Source organism: Salmo trutta, chromosome 14 (genome assembly GCF_901001165.1).
Source record: "Salmo trutta chromosome 14, fSalTru1.1, whole genome shotgun sequence".
Lineage (NCBI taxonomy): Eukaryota > Metazoa > Chordata > Actinopteri > Salmoniformes > Salmonidae > Salmo > Salmo trutta.
Window position 1 is genome coordinate 31,866,773 of NC_042970.1, and position 16,037 is coordinate 31,882,809.

Genomic DNA, 16,037 nt, shown 5'->3' on the forward strand with positions numbered 1-16,037 from the left:
TCGGTTACTGGCCCAACGCTCTAACCGCTAGGCTACCCTCCGCCCCAATGAATGGTGACATTATACAAGAATGATGGCATTGTGATTGAAAGAGTGGAGTAGACCCGCCCCGCACCTTTCGCACTGACGCATGTGACTAACGTCATGCACTGTTTCCCCCCCATCGAGTACATTCAGACTCAACAGCTCCAGAGCTTTTAAGAGTCATTCAAAGTCTAGGACATAAGCCAGTTGGGTGACTAAGATCTCCACTGAAGTAACAGGATTTAGTTATTTGATCAGTGTTGTGAAATGACGGCTCGTAAGGTGAACAGGAAGTAGAAAGGACAAGTGAGGAGGATACTGCCAAGTCATTGTTTGAAACAGGTTTAAAATACAGAATAAAATCTTACAGCATACATGCTGATTTGGTTTACTGTTTACGTTACAATGGCTGTACATACAGGCTGCCATGTGACAAATGTTAACACACCTATACAGCCCCTCTGTTTGTTCAAATGGTGTCTGACCAATGTACAGCACCATGTACAGCACCATGTACAGGATGTTAAGTTAACTCATGTCTATAAAACAGACAAAAACCAGTGAAATACAGGGCTATAGACATAAGTCCCATTAGAACTGAAGATAAGACAAGACACCCTGTGAGTTTGGTTTGAGGTGATCAATGAGTCACTTTGCTCAAAAAGTATAATATACTGTAAAAGCATACAGAATAAGAATATGGTATCATAATACAAATGAAGATTCATAAAAATAAAACAAAATCAGTCAGCGACATCAGCTAATGACATCACACCAAACATCCCCACCCATCGTCATTTCCCAGAAAACCCTCCCATAAAAACTCTTGAATCATCCTACCCATAACCGATTTAAATAGAACTTGAATCAAACAAATAAACAATATTATCCAATCAAACAGGGTGCAAAAACTGTTCTCTAGAGATCGGCAAACTGAATATGCACAGGTAGGTTCAAGCGACATGTCCGTCTTGTTTTTAGTCACAGTGCAGTTTCAAAATGTGCAACTGACGTTGCACACAATCATGCTTCACAAGGCACAAGCTACTGGGGCTGATTGAGTCTCCCAGGTTTAAAGTGACCTCTCTCTCTCATCACCACTCTTCAACAGTATGTCTGAAAGACCTGCTGGTCTTCTTATTACAGACAATATTTTACACAGGTATAAATAAAACACAAATCTAAGACCAAGTTTGGTTTTCAACCCCTAGTAGCTTAGGTTGATTAGAGTAGGGGAAGCTGATCCTAAATCCTTTCTGATAAATCTAGTTAATCTAGTCAGCTCAATGTTAAAGCGAGGGCTGTGAGGAGTGGTCAAAGTAGTTACAGTGGGGAGTGGCCAGATGAACCAGTCCAGCAGGAATCTCCTACAGTAACATTGGCCCAGGACCACTCACCAAGTCATCCTTTAATGCCTTAAGAGTGGTCCAAGAACTGAGGGAATTAAAACATGGATTAAAACAGGTATTTGAAACAATCATGGTAAAGATCTTTAAAAAATTGAAGGGCTGTTGACATTTCAACATGGAGTATGTGTGGTAAACTTTTTTTTTTTTTTTTTTTTTACACAAGGACATAAAAGAAAAAAGGGGATGGGCTGGTGCCAGTGACAACCCAACCAACAGCCAGTCACACATTCTTTACCACTGACACAATCCTTCACAACAGTACACTTCTTTGGGAGGCACCACAGTTGAGTCTTTTCACTTCTGTAAAAATGTGTGCAGGTGTGTTCATACAGATGCATCTGCACACACGCACGCTCAAAAGCAACCATTAACACACCTCGCTTTCAGATACACAAGGCTGCTACTGCTTGTCATCCTGTGCAGCAGCAGGCGGGTCTTTCTCCTCTGCTGCAGCAGGAGGCATCACTTCCTGTTTCCTGTCTGTCCTGGACGGACTCTCCACCCTCGCCAGTGGCCCCCTCTGGATGGCCGGTTGCTCTTTGGAGTACGAGTGTCCACCCTCTGACCTGTCCCACGCCTCATTCTTGTAGCCCAGCGGGGCCGGGGGCTGGTAGCGGTACCTGTAGCCAAAGGCACGCAGGTGGTAGGTGTAGTACTCCAGCAGGTACATGAGAGACGCGTCCACATAGTGGAAAGACACAGACAGGTCCGAGCAGCAATTTGGCCCCTACGGGACAGTACAGAAGACCAAGGTTAGAGCCAGGATGGGGAAAGGGAGGGGGTACAGACAGTGAGGGAGGCCCAAGGCTCAGTTTAGCATTACAACAAACTGGACAGGGGACAGTGATTCATCTAACAATTTAGTAGTAAAACTAAAATGGAGTAGTCGTATCATGTCAGTAAGTCAAAAACACTGACCGTGCAAGAAGCTAAATTATAGGTTGTTAAATCAAAAATTGATCTTTTAACCAATGGATAAAAATAATTGTTAAGATACTACTAAGAAAACCAAAGGGTTCAAACCTCATGTCTTTATAATTCGTTCAACATTTATTGGAGTTTTTACCCATGTAGAATGGCCAAGTTTAAGGAGACTAAATCATGTAGGCCAGAGAAAAGTGGTCAATTTTTATTTTTTTAAATTCAGGAAAATAGTATGGCGTCAGCTAGGCTGGATGCTGTGCGATTGAGACAAGACATATTTTTATGTTTTAGTATAAGCTTTTCATATTAATGAGAAATTCCTGTCCCCCCCCACAGATTTCTCAGAAAAACAAGCGTCTCTGAAAAGTCAGAGCATACCGCAAGCTTTTTATTTTTCGAAGCATTTTACATTTAAACTGAACAAAAATATAAATGCAACAATTTAAAAGCTGTTACTGAGTTACAGCTCAAATAATGAATTTATTTCAAATGGACAAATTACCTTAGGTCCTAATCTATGGATTCACTACTGGGAATACAGCTATACAGTACATTCGCAAAGTATTCAGACCCCTTCACATTTTGTTACGTTACAGCCTTATTCTAAATAGTTCCCCCCCTTCAATCTACACACAAAACCCCATAATGACAAAGCGAACAGGTATTTAGACATTTTTGCAAATGTATTTATACTGACTAGTCTCCTAGTCCCTGCAGCTGAAAAACATCCCCAGAGCTGCCACCACCATCCTTCACCCGTAGGGATGGTACTGGCCAGGTGATGAGTGGTGCCTGGTCTCCAGACGGGACACTTGGCATTCAGGCGAAAGAGTTCAGTATTGGTTTCATCAGACCCCAGAATCTTGTTTCTCATGGTCTGGGAGTACTTTAGGTGCCTGTTGGCAAACTCCAAGCAGGCTGTCATGCCTTTTACTGAGGAGTGGCATCCATATGGCCACTCTACCATAAAGGCCTGATTGGAGGAGTGCTGCAGAGATGGAACTCTGGAGCTCTGTCAGAGTGACCAACAGGTTCTTGGTTACCTGCCTGACCAAAGCCCTTCTACCCCCGATTGCTCAGTTTGGCCGGACGGACAGCTCTAGGAAGAGTCTTGGTGTCTCCTAACTTCTTACAATGAAGAATGATGGAGGCCACTGTGTTCTTGGGCACCTTCAATGCGGCAGACATTTTTTTGGTACCCTTCCCCAGATCTGTGCCTTGACACAATCCTGTCTCGGAGCTTTATGGACAATTCCTTTGACCTCATGGCTTGGCTTATGCTCTGACAACTGTGGGACCATAGACAGGTGTGTGCCTTTCCAAATCATGTCCAAATCATTTGAATTTACCACAGGTGGACTCCAATCAAGTTGTAGAAACATAAAGGATGATCAAAAGAAGAAAGATGCACCCGAGCTCAATTTCAAGTCTCATAGCAAAGGATCTGAATACTTACGTAAATTAAGTTAATTTGATACATTTGCAAACATTTAAAAAAAAAAAAACATTTCTGCTTTGTCATTATGGGGTATTGTGTGTAGATTTATGATTTTAGAATAAGGTTGTAACGTAACAAAATGTGAAAAAACTGAAGGGGTCTAAATACTTAGCGAATGCACTGTACACCTGTAGGTCAGACACCTTAACCTGTCTGGGCTAGGGGGCAGTATTTTCACAGCCAGATGAAAAACGTACCCAATTTAAACAGGTTACTACTCTGGCCCAGAAACTAGAATATGCATATTATTAGTAGATTTGGATAGAAAACACTGAAGTTTCTAAAACTGTTTGAATGGTGTCTGAGTATAACAGAACTCATATGGCAGGCAAAAACCTGAGAAAAATCCAAGCAGGAAGTGAAAAGTCTGAGAATTGTAGTTCTTTTGATTCTCTAATGAAGCTCCAGTGTCTGTGGGGTGATGTTGCACTTCCTAAGGCTTCCATTGGCTGTCTGAAGCCTTCAGAAAGTGGTTTGAGCATTTTCCTGTCACTGGGCAGAGTATAGGAGCTCAGTTACTGAGTGGTCTGCCTGGCAACAAAGGGATTGGATATGCTCGGTCCCGCGAGCGCCCCCCTCCTTTTTCTTCTTGAATGAATATGCTATTGTCCGGTTGGAATTTAACGTAAAATTGCAATAATATACCATAAAGATTTTAAACAGCGTTTGACATGCTTCTAAGTACGGTAATGGAACATTTTGAATGTCTCTCGTTCCGCACTCATGCGTTATGCCTTTGGATAAGTGATCTGTAAGCACGAACAAAACGGAGGTATTTGGACATAAATATGGATTATTTGGAACAAAAACAACATTTCTTGTGGAAGTAGCAGTCCTGGGAGTGCATTCTGACGAAGATCAGCAAAGGTAATACAATATTTCTAATACTAATTCTGAGTTTAGGTTGCCCCAAATTTGGCGGGTGTCTGAATAGCTCGTATGTATTCAGAATATTGAAAAATGTGCTTTCTCCGTAAAGCTATTTTAAAATCTGACACAGCGGTTGCATAAAGGAGTAGTCTATCTATAATTCTTAAAATAATTATGTATTTTGTCAACGTTTGTGTATTTTTGTAAATTGATGTGCACATTCACCAAATGTTTTGGAGGGAATACATTTTCTGAATATCACGCGCCAATGTAAAATGCTGTTTTTGGATATAAATACTAACTTTATCGAACAAAAAACATACATGTATTGTGTAACATAATGTCCTAGGAGTGTCATCTGATGAAGATCGTCAAAGGTTAGTGCTTCATTTCACTGTGTTTTGGGTTTTATTGACATGTCCTTGCTTAGAAATTGGCTGTGTGATTGATTTTGTCTATGTACTCTCCTAACAATCTAATGTTTTGCTTTCGCTGTAAAGCCTTTTTGAAATCGGACAATGTGGTTAGATTAACGAGAAGTGTATCTTTAAAATGGTGTAAAATAGTCGTATGTTTGAGAAAGTTGAATTATGACGTTTTTGAATTTTCCGTCCTGATATTTCACTGGCTGTGTCCCGCAGGTGGGACGCTAGCCCATAGAAGTTAAAAAAAGTAGGGGCGTGGATCAGAACAGATCAGATATTGACAGGTTACCGCCATTTGGACAAATCACCTTCGTATAGTTGATCAGGCTTTTGGCCTGTGGAATGTTGTCCCACTCTGTGCAAAGTTACTGGATATTGGCAGGAACTGGAACACTGTCGTATACGTCGATCCAGAGCATCCAAAACATGCTCAATGACTAACATGTCTAGTGAGCATGCAGACCATTGAAAAACTGGGACATTTTCAGCTTCAAGTAATTGTGTACAGATCATTGCGACATAGTACCCATGCATTATCATGCTGAAACATGAGGTGAGCGGCGGATGAATAGCACGACAATAGGTCTCAGGATCTCGTCACAGTATCTCTGCGCATTCTAATTGCCATCAATAAAATGCAGTTGTGTTCGTAGTCCGTAGCTTATGCCTGCCCATACCAAAGCCCTAGCACCACTGGGCACTCGGTTCACAACGTTGACATCAGCAAACTGCTTGCCCACACGACAATACATGCTGTTTGCCATCTGACCTGTACAGTTGAAACCGGGATTCTCCAGCATGCCAATGGCCCACTGAAGTTGGTTACAATACAGAACTGCAGTCAGGTCAAGACCCTGGTGAGGACAACATGCACGCAGGTGAGCTTCCCTGAGACGGTTTCTGACAGTTTGTGCAGAAATTCTTCGGTTGTGCAAACCAGTTTCATCAGCTGTCCGGGTGGCTGGTCTCAGATGGTTCCGCAGGTGAAGAAACTGGATGTGGAGGTCCTGGGCTGGCGTGGTTACACGTGTTCTGCGGTTGTGAGGATGTTGGACGTACTGCCAAATTCTATAAACTAAGTTGGTAGAGCAATGTATATTAAATTCTCTGGCAACAGCTCTGGTGTACATTCCTGCAGTCAACATGCCAATTGCATGCTCCTCTCAAAACTTGAGACATCTGTGGCATTGTGTTGTGTGACAAAACTGCACATTTTATAGTGGCCTTTTATTGTCCCCAGCACAATGTGCACCTTTGTAATGATTAAACTGTTTGTTCAGCTTCTTGATATGCCACATCTGTCAGGTGGATGGATTATCTTGGCAAAGGAGAAATGCATACTAACAGATCCTGACTGGTTGCATCACCTCCTGGTATGGAAACTGCTCGGCCTCCGACCGCAAGGCACTACAGAGGGTAGTGTGAACGGCCCAGTACATCACTGGGGACAAGCTTCCTGCCATCCAGTAACTCTATACCAGGCAGTGTCAAAGGAAGGCCCTAAAAATGGTAAGACACTCCAGCCATTCTAGTCATTGACTGTTCTCTCTGCTACCACATGGCAAGCGGCACCAGAGCGCCAAGTCTAGTTCCAAGAGGCTTCTAAACAGCTTCTACCCCAAGCCATAAGACTTATGAACATCTAATGAAATGGCTACCCTGACTATTTGCACCCCCCCCCCCCCCTTTACACCACTGCTACTCTCCGTTGTCGTCATCTATGCATAGTCACTTCAATAACTCTACCTACATGTACAGTTGAAGTCGGAAGTTTACATACACTTAGGTTGGAGTCATTGAAACTTGTTTTTCCACCACTCCACAAATTTCTTGTTAACCTGTAATGGATATGGGGCAGTATTTTCACGGCCGGATAAAAAACATACCCGATTTAATCTGATTATTACTCCTGCCCAGAAACTAGAATATGCATATAATTATTAGCATTGGATAGAAAACACTGAAGTTTCTAAAACTGTTTGAATGGTGTCTGTGAGTATAACAGAACTCATTTGGCAGGCCAAAACCTGAGAAGATTCTGTACAGGAAGTACCCCGTCTGACCATTTCTTGGCCTTCTTGATCATCTCTATCCAAAACAAGGGATCTCTGCTGTTACGTGAAACTTCATACGGCTCCCATAGGCTCTCAGAAGGCGGCAAAAAGCTGAATCATGGCTTTGCAGGCCCTGGCTGAAAAACATTAGCGCGTTTGGATAGTGGTCGGTCAGAGTACTATGAGACTGAGGCACGTGCACGAGGCGACCCCATGTTTTTATTCTTTCGTCTTTGAACGTAAACAACGACTCCCGGTCAGAATATTATCACTTTTTTACAAGAAAAATAGCATAAAAATTGATTTTAAACAGCGGTTGACATGCTTCGAAGTACGGTAATGGAATATTTTGAATTTGTTTGTCACGAAACGCGTCGGGCGAGTAACCCTTCGTCACCCTTGGATAGTGTCTTGAACGCATGAACAAAACGCCGCTATTTGGATATAACTATGGATTATTTTGAACCAAACCAACATTTGTTATTGAAGTAGAAGTCCTGGGAGTGCATTCTGACGAAGAACAGGAAAGGTAATCAAACTTTTCTAATAGTAAATTGGAGTTTGGTGAGGGTCAAACTTGGTGGGTGTCAAAATAGCTAGCCTGTGATGGCCGGGCTCTCTACTCAGAATATTGCAAAATGTGCTTTCACCGAAAAGCTATTTTAAAAATCGGACATAGCGAGTGCATAAAGGAGTTCTGTATCTATAATTCTTAAAACAATGTTTTTTTGTGAACGTTTATCGTGAGTAATTTAGTAAATTCACCGGAAGTGTTCGGTGGGAATGCTAGTTCTGAACGTCACATGCTAATGTAAAAAGCTGGTTTTTGATATAAATATGAACTTGATTGAACAAAACATGCATGTATTGTATAACATAATGTCCTAGGTGTGTCATCTGATGAAGATAATCAAAGGTTAGTGCTGCATTTAGCTGTGGTTTTGTTTTTTGTGACATTATATGCTAGCTTGAAAAATGGGTGTCTGATTATTTCTGGCTGGGTACTCTGCTGACATAATCTAATGTTTTGCTTTCGCTGTAAAGCCTTTTTGAAATCGGACAGTGTGGTTAGATAAAGGAGAGTCTTGTCTTTAAAATGGTGTAAAATAGTCATATGTTTGAAAAATTGAAGTTTTTGTATTTGAGGAATTTGTAATTCGCGCCACGCCTATCATTGGATATTGGAGCAGGTGTTCCGCTAGCGGAACATCTAGATGTAAGAGGTAGTTTTGGCAAGTCGGATAGGACATTACTTTGTGCATGACACAAGTCATTTTTCCTACAATTGTTTACAGACAGATTATTTCACTTGTCAGGGGTTCACCTAGGGGTCATGACAGGGGCTGTACCAAATGTTTGATGTCTTATAATAACTGATTATGCTTATGTTGTATTAATAAGGGGAGGGGTTATAAGACCCCTCCCCCTTACATATATAGGGTCCTAGACTACAGATTAACTAATATATATATATATATATATATATATATATATATATATATATATATGAGTTTTAATATTGTTCCACAGTACTTTTCTAGTCTCTGCCTCTTCTAAAGAAACTGTCTGAGAAATGTGTGAGTTCAGGGTGTCTGAGAAGAGCCTAAAAGATGCAGACACAGAACTCCCCAGGGAGTGTAAGAGATAAGAGACGAGTCAGACATTCCACTATAAATCTAAAAAATGGGTAGTGGACATTTAACTGCTAAGCTATTAGACAACACTGAAACTATGTTTGTGTAGCTGTGGATGCATGGGCTTGGTCTCATGAGTAGAAGGTAATGACGTAGGCAGTGACATTAAGGCTGGACTTCGGGTTTAATAAAATAAGTTGGACCTTTGACTATTTTGCAGAACATACTTGGAAACATTTTATGTTCCTGTTGTCAACTTCTGTCTGCAAATGCATTAAAGGTTTTTAATGACTTAAAAAGATGGTCATAATGATCATTTCAACAATGAGCCAATGATTGACAAGGAAACGAATCCCAACACACTATCACAATTCCAATGGGTCAGAAGTTTACATACACTAAGTTGACTGTGCCTTTAAACAGCTTGGAAAATTCCAGAAAACTACATCATGGCTTTAGAAGCTTCTGACAGGCTAATTGACATAATTTGGGTCAATTGGAGGTGTACCTGTGGATGTATTTCAAGGCCTACCTTCAAACTCAGTTCCTTTTTGCTTGACAACATGGGAAAATCTAAAGAAACCAGCCAAGACCTCAGAATAAAAAAAAAAGTAAGACCTCCAGAAGTCTGGTTCATCCTTGCGAGCAATTTCCAAACGCCTGAAGGTACCACGTTCATCTGTACAAACAATAGTACGCAAGTATAAACACCGTGGGACCACACAGCCGTCATACCGCTCAGGAAGGAGACGCGTTCTGTCTCCTAGAGATGAACGTACTTTGGTGCAAAAAGTGCAAATCAATCCCAGAACAGCAGCAAAGGACATTGTGAAGATGCTGGAGGAAACAGTTACAAAATTATCTATATCCACAGAAACTAATCCTATATCGACATAACCCGAAAGGCCGCTCTGCAAGGAAGAATCCAATGCTCCAAAACTGCCATAAAAAAGCCAGACTCTACGGTTTGCAACAAAGATTGTACTTTTTGGAAAAATGTCCTCTGGTCTGATGAAAGAAAAATAGAACTGTTTGGCCACAATGATCATTGTTATGTTTGGAGGAAAAAGGGGGAAGCTTGCAAGCCGAAGAACACCGTCCCAACCGTGAAGCACGAGGGTGGTAGCATCATGTTGTGGGGGTGCTTTGCTGCAGGAGGGACTGGTGCACTTCACAAAATAGATGGCATCATGAGGAAGTAAAATTATGTGGAAATATTGAAGCAACATCAAGACATCAGTCAGGAAGTTAAAGCTTGGCCGCAAATGGGTCTTCCAAATGGACAATGACACCAAGCCAAGTTGTGACAAAATGGCTTAAGGACAACAAAGTCAAGGTATTGGAGTGGCCATCACAAAGCCCTGACCTCAATCCTATAGAACATTTGTGGGCAGAACTGAAAAAACGTGTGCGACCAAGAGTCAGGCCTACAAACCTGACTCAGTTACACCAGCTCTGTCAGGAGGAATGGGCCAAAATTCACCCAACTTATTGTGGGAAGCTTGTGGAAGGCTAACCGAAACATTTGACCCAAGTTAAACAATTTAAAGGCAATGCTACCAAATACTAATTGAGTGTATGTAAACTTCTGACCCACTGGGAATGTGATAAAAGAAATAAAAGCTGAAATAAATCACTCTACTATTATTCTGACATTTCACATTCTTAAAATAAAGTGGTGATCCTAACTGACCTGAGACAGGGAATTTTTACTAGGATTAAATATCAGGAATTGTGAAAAACTGAGTTTAAATGCATTTGGCTAAGGTGCATGTAAACATCTGACTCAACTGTACATACTACCTCAACTAACCGATGCCCACACACATTGACTCTGTACCGGTACCCCCCTGTATATAGTGTCACTATTGTTGTTTTACTGCTGCTCTTTTAAAATTACTTGTTACTTTTATCTCTTATTCTTGTGTGCATTTTTTTTTTACCTGCATTGTTGGTTGGGGGCTCATAAGTAAGCATTTCACTCTGCACCTGTTGTATTTGGCGCATGTGACTAATAAAATTAGATTTAACAGGGATAAACTAATTTGTTCACAAAATTGAGAAATAAGCTTTTTTGGCATATGGGGAAAAAATTATTTTATTGAATCTTATGAAATATGGGACAAACACTTCACATGTTGCGTTCATATTTTTGTTCAGTGTGATTCTGCTCGTGTCAGGTTAAATTTTGCGACCCGAGGAAACAACTTTACAGATGACCACAACAACAAAAAATCGTCAAAGTCTCTGCAGGAAGCGGCACTGCTCTGTCAACAGAGCGCTGTGTTTATTATCGGATGCATTGGGTTAGGAAATTCGACTTTTTTTATATAAATGTTAGAGAAAGACCCCACTGACCAATCCAGAACATGAAGAATCGTAATTTGTCTTAGTAAAATGGATTTTATAACATGAGGAAGTGAAATTGCATCACTGAAGCGCATTTACACCCACTCTAGGCAGTGACTGTACACCCTCAAATTACACACTTATCTGGGAACACAATCAGTCACTTGTCCTTCCCTCTTCCCTTTCAACCTGTTCCAGTTCTGTCTTGGGTCAATAAGGAAATCTCTTGAAATGCTGTACAGAAGACCAGGTACAGTACTATAGCAACCACAGTCACATAGTCAGATCCTACTGACAATGAATAGCCTACACATGGCAAAACAAGGAATAACTGGTAGTTATTTTGTACTTTTTAAAATGTATTTTAACCCCCCTTTTCTCCCCAATTAGAATTTTGTCTCATCGCTACAACTCCCCAACCGGCACCGGAGGTGAAGGTCGAGTCATGTGTCCTCCGAAACATGACCCGACAAACTGCACTTCTTAAGACTTGCCCGCCAGCCGCACCAATGTGTCAGAGGAAGCACTGTTCAACTGAAAACCGAGGCCCGCCTGCAGGCGCCCGGCCCACCGCAAGGAGTCACTGGAGCGCAATGAGCTAAGTAAAGCCCCCCCCCGGCCAAACCCTCCCCTAACCCAGACAACGCTGGGACAATTGTGCACCGCCCTATGGGACTCCCGATGACAGCTGGTTGTGATACAGCCTGGGATCGAACCCAGGTCTGTAGTGATGCCTCTAGCACTGCAATGCAGTGCCTTAGACCGCTGAGCACCTCTGGAGGCCCAACGATGCTTTTTAAACCATATCAAATCCCAACTCACCAGGAGTTGCTTTACATGTTTGTATCATGATAAAGCTAAGGTGAATGATAATTAGCCTTAAAAAGGCTTCACCCTCCTTATTAACTGGCCACATTAGCAGGGATAGCAGCAGCACTGGCGAAACTGGTTTCACTAGGACATATTTGGTGTCATCTTAGGCTAGGTTGGGTCTATTCAGTAAATAGTCCATGACGTCTACCACTAGGGCTGTGACGTCATGGAATTTTGGATGACTAATTGGCCAGCCAAATGACCACGGTTACCATAATAACCGTTCGAATAGCACAACATATACACATACACACATTTTCTTCACTCCTGACCGCATGTGTTGCCTTAGAAATAAAATACAAATGTATTAAGTGCTTTTCGCGACACCCAAAGTCACTTTACATACACAAGAAAATCTGCAGGATAAAAAGCAATACAATTACATTAAAATAGAATGAATAGAATGGGCATCGCCATTTAAGTCAATGATGGCATAATGGGTGGACTGGCGGCCATTGCGAGTGTACCCATAGGTGCAAAGCAGGAAGTAAAATATATGCTGTGATTAATTGATTCGAACGGACATTACAAATAAAATACATTCATTCAATTGCATGAGCCACATCAGTTATAATTTTAACATTCTACATTACCATGGAAATTATTGCATCACATTACTGTCACATTTCCAGGGTTAGAGGTTCTAAGCACGTTCTATTCATTCTATTATACTTTGGGATTCCATGGTTGCCATGGCGGCACGAGGAAGCCTAGGCAGAGAGCTCATGTACAATTGTAAATATTGGGTTGTTTTAAGTCTTTATGGGATTTTTTTAAACAAACTGTTTTTTATGACTTCTTGAGTGTTATGGAGCTAATGGTTTTGACCCATGGAGTTGCTGGACAAATGGCAAGTCCGGATGTTACTGTAAATAAATGCATATTGCCTAGTATTGAACTAAATCACATCTAAGCCTCTAACTTACTTATTCAGCCCAACAACAGCCAATATCAGCCTCCAGGTACCTACCTCTGAGATGGGGTAGTAGCAGTAGCTCCAGTACCAGAAGCTCTTGGGGAACTTGGAGGTAAGGTGCTGCTCAGGGACAAAGGGGTGGAAAGTCTCCCTGAGGACGGTGTCTCTGGCGTCCCCGGCCACCACCCCCACCTTCTCCATGCACTGGCCCATGGCCAGGTCCTCCACGTGGGTGGTGTGGGTGCACACCTTGGTCTTGAAGCCATCCACAAACCTCTTAAGGGCCTCTTTGCTCAGCACGTAGCCTGCCCCGCCGCTCATGTAGCCCTGCTTGGTGTAGGGCTTAAACCTGCGTCCAAAGTAGATGGGCTCCTCTGGCGTGTGATTGGCCAGCACCCAGCGCAGGTTGTCCACGACAACGTAGGTGTCATCGTCAGCCTTAAGGAACCAGTCGGCCTCGTCTCCATGGTTCTCCAGGGCGTAGTGGAAGGCCCGGATGGTCTTCCAGTAGAGCTGGTCGCGGCCTTCCTTGGTGCCCAGCCCCACAGTGGGGAAGTCAGGGTCTTCCACAGAGCTCATGAACACCACCACGTTACAGTGGCGGCTCCAGGTGTTCTTTACGTGGCGGGCCTTCTTCTGCAGGTTGTTGGGCCCTGTCATCACCCAGCAAAGGATGCGCACCTTCTTGTACAGCTCATCTGCCATGTGGCTGTCCTCACCTGGTGGGGGATGGGGGTTAAGAAGGACATTTACTTTTTTGCACTTGATTATTGAAGTTCATTATCCATCAGTCTGCATGTCTTCAGATCCAACTGCACAGAATCAAAGACCCCATTGTTCTCAATAACGGATGATAAATGCCTTTTATTCATTTAAATCGTATTTAGGGATATATGGAAATACCGCCTAAAGGCACAGCATGATCTAATGACCAATTAGGTTACTGTTGCACTCTGTATGAAGATAAATACAGTAGACTAGTTTCTTGTGCAGACAAATCAATGTTTATTATTAGCTAATGTTTATTCTAAGAAGACAAAGGCATAACAACTTACATTTCCCTGGGCTATTGTAAATATGTACATATGTAAAATGGCAATGAGTCAGGATTTTTACATTACCACATCCACACTGTGGTTTCTAGAAGAGTGAACAAACAGAACATAGGCCTATACAGTAGTAAAATGTGTAATGCAACCCATGATGGTCATATTACTTCTTCAACCCAACCCCTCTTTGGAACAAAGGTGGCTTCCGTTACCCGATTTACCAGATAACCAGGAACTACCATCCACTTCACAGCCTCAACAACCATTAAAGACTGAAGTTTTAAATAACACTGGAGACGATCAGATTCATTATCAAGATCGACTTGGCAAGACAACCACATGCTTAACAGATAAGGATGTGCTAAGCACATAAAGGAAGTACGAGTCATGACTCTTTATAAATGCATTTATATTTGAGATCTCAAACAAATGTATTTAATGTTACCGGCTCAGTGGCTCTACTTGAAATCTGTCAAGATTAGAAGACACATAGAATCATGTCAAGCTTAGTGTTGACCCCTGGCTGTTAAAACTACCATCTCCTTCTGGCACTGTACCTTTGTGGTGGGGGTGGTTGAGGTTGAAGAGAGCCGACCTCTCCTTCTTCCAGTTCTTGCTGTCCTCCTCCAGCTCACGTAGCTGAGCCGCTGTCTTCTCCAGGCCATCGAGCCGAGAACGTGTTGAGAAGGTCCTCTCGAACCATACCTGCCGTAGGAACACATAGAGCGTACAGGTCCCCACCAGGAAGCCTACGAGGAAGGCACAGCGCGAGCCCAGCGCCTTCATGACGAACTCAAACAATGTGCCTCAAGCTGAATCCCTATTTCAAGAGTCAAGACAAACAAGAGAGGCAGGGCGGTGTTAACAAAACTCGGTCCTTGCGCCCTCCCTCTCCCTCTGGGTGTACATTTTGATTTATGCCCTAGCACTACACATCTGATTCAAATAATGAACTCATCATCAAACTTTTATTATTTGAATCAGCTGTGTAATGTTAGGTGCACGTTTGGGAAACCCCCACTGTTTGACAGGCATGTACAAATGAATGCCATCCATGCTGGGCACTATGCAAAGAAATGGGTGGGAGATTAGTATATGGTGTGTACATTATTGGAGTAGAGAGAATTAATCACTAGTTCATTTGGCTGACTACTTTCATTGTAGCTAGTTATGATAATGTAAACAGCATGCCAATACATTTTAGATCTGTGATCTCAAATAAAATACAGCTACGCTAGCTACATAGCTGACCTTGCCACACTTTGTTAGCTACCAAACAAAGTGTGGCAGGGTCAGACTGTTGGCTAGTAACAATACGTCTGGCGGAAATGTCAAAAGAGAAATTGGTGGTTAGCAGGCCCTTACCAGTAACGTTACTTGAACACCATTGCGGAAAAGTTCCTCTCTTGGGTCCAGTTGAATAGTGGGGGAACTGTGGCGCGTGTCATGTTAGAGAGCCATCTGCTTACGAGTAAAACACCATCTCGTCAAAAACAAATAACGTTACCACTTGGCGTTGAAGGGATGAAAACAGTATTCTCTTGGAATATTCTTTATCTAACTAGCTCTGTGGGTTTGGTAGCTAGCCGCATCTCACATTATCCTTTTCAGCCAGCCAACTATGGATTAGAAATAGCGAAACAAGACATCAATTCCAACTGTCATTCGAAACCAATACTGATTCTCTAAGAGTATCCTGTGTCTTCCATATTATGTCAAAATAAACTACCTCAGCCACAGGCTCAACTTCGATGTAAAACCAATATGATTTTATCGAGGTATAAAATAACGTGTAAAACGCTTTACGGTGGCTGTGTTGCATTTACAGGAAACGCCAACATTAGCTTCTAATGCGCAGGCCCACAACATGTATCTGAAGTCATTGATTGCTTAATCGTTTGCCTTGTCTTGCCTTAGTCCCCGCCCTTTAAATACTGTTAAGTTTCTATTGGATCATTGTATGTACACAGAGCAGGCACAACCAATCATTGGGTGGCACCAGAGCACTAATC

The 16,037-nt window shown here is 42.2% G+C and overlaps 1 protein-coding gene across 1 annotated transcript; it reads right to left on the reverse strand.

Annotated features, from left to right (window-relative positions):
• Positions 1-649: 649 nt before the first annotated feature.
• Positions 650-15,922, reverse strand: c1galt1lb (core 1 synthase, glycoprotein-N-acetylgalactosamine 3-beta-galactosyltransferase 1, like b). The gene is made up of 5 exons (XM_029775329.1): positions 15,755-15,922; positions 15,391-15,644; positions 14,583-14,845; positions 13,031-13,695; positions 650-2,160 (listed from the first exon to the last, which is right to left on the reverse strand). The coding sequence occupies exons 3-5, from the start codon at positions 14,809-14,811 to the stop codon at positions 1,834-1,836; spliced, it is 1,221 nt and encodes a 406-aa protein (XP_029631189.1). The 5' UTR covers positions 14,812-14,845; positions 15,391-15,644; positions 15,755-15,922; the 3' UTR covers positions 650-1,833.
• Positions 15,923-16,037: the final 115 nt, after the last annotated feature.

What these genes read in the sequence shown, in the direction of transcription:
- c1galt1lb (XM_029775329.1), bottom strand. Translation starts at nt 14,811, where the DNA reads ATGAAGGCGCTGGGCTCGCGCTGTGCCTTCCTCGTAGGCTTCCTGGTG. An exon ending in CAACCACCCCCACCACAAAG is followed by an intron (nt 13,696 to 14,582) that starts GTACAGTGCCAG and finishes ATCCCCCACCAG; the next exon opens with GTGAGGACAGCCACATGGCA. An exon ending in GCTACTACCCCATCTCAGAG is followed by an intron (nt 2,161 to 13,030) that starts GTAGGTACCTGG and finishes ACTGTCCCGTAG; the next exon opens with GGGCCAAATTGCTGCTCGGA.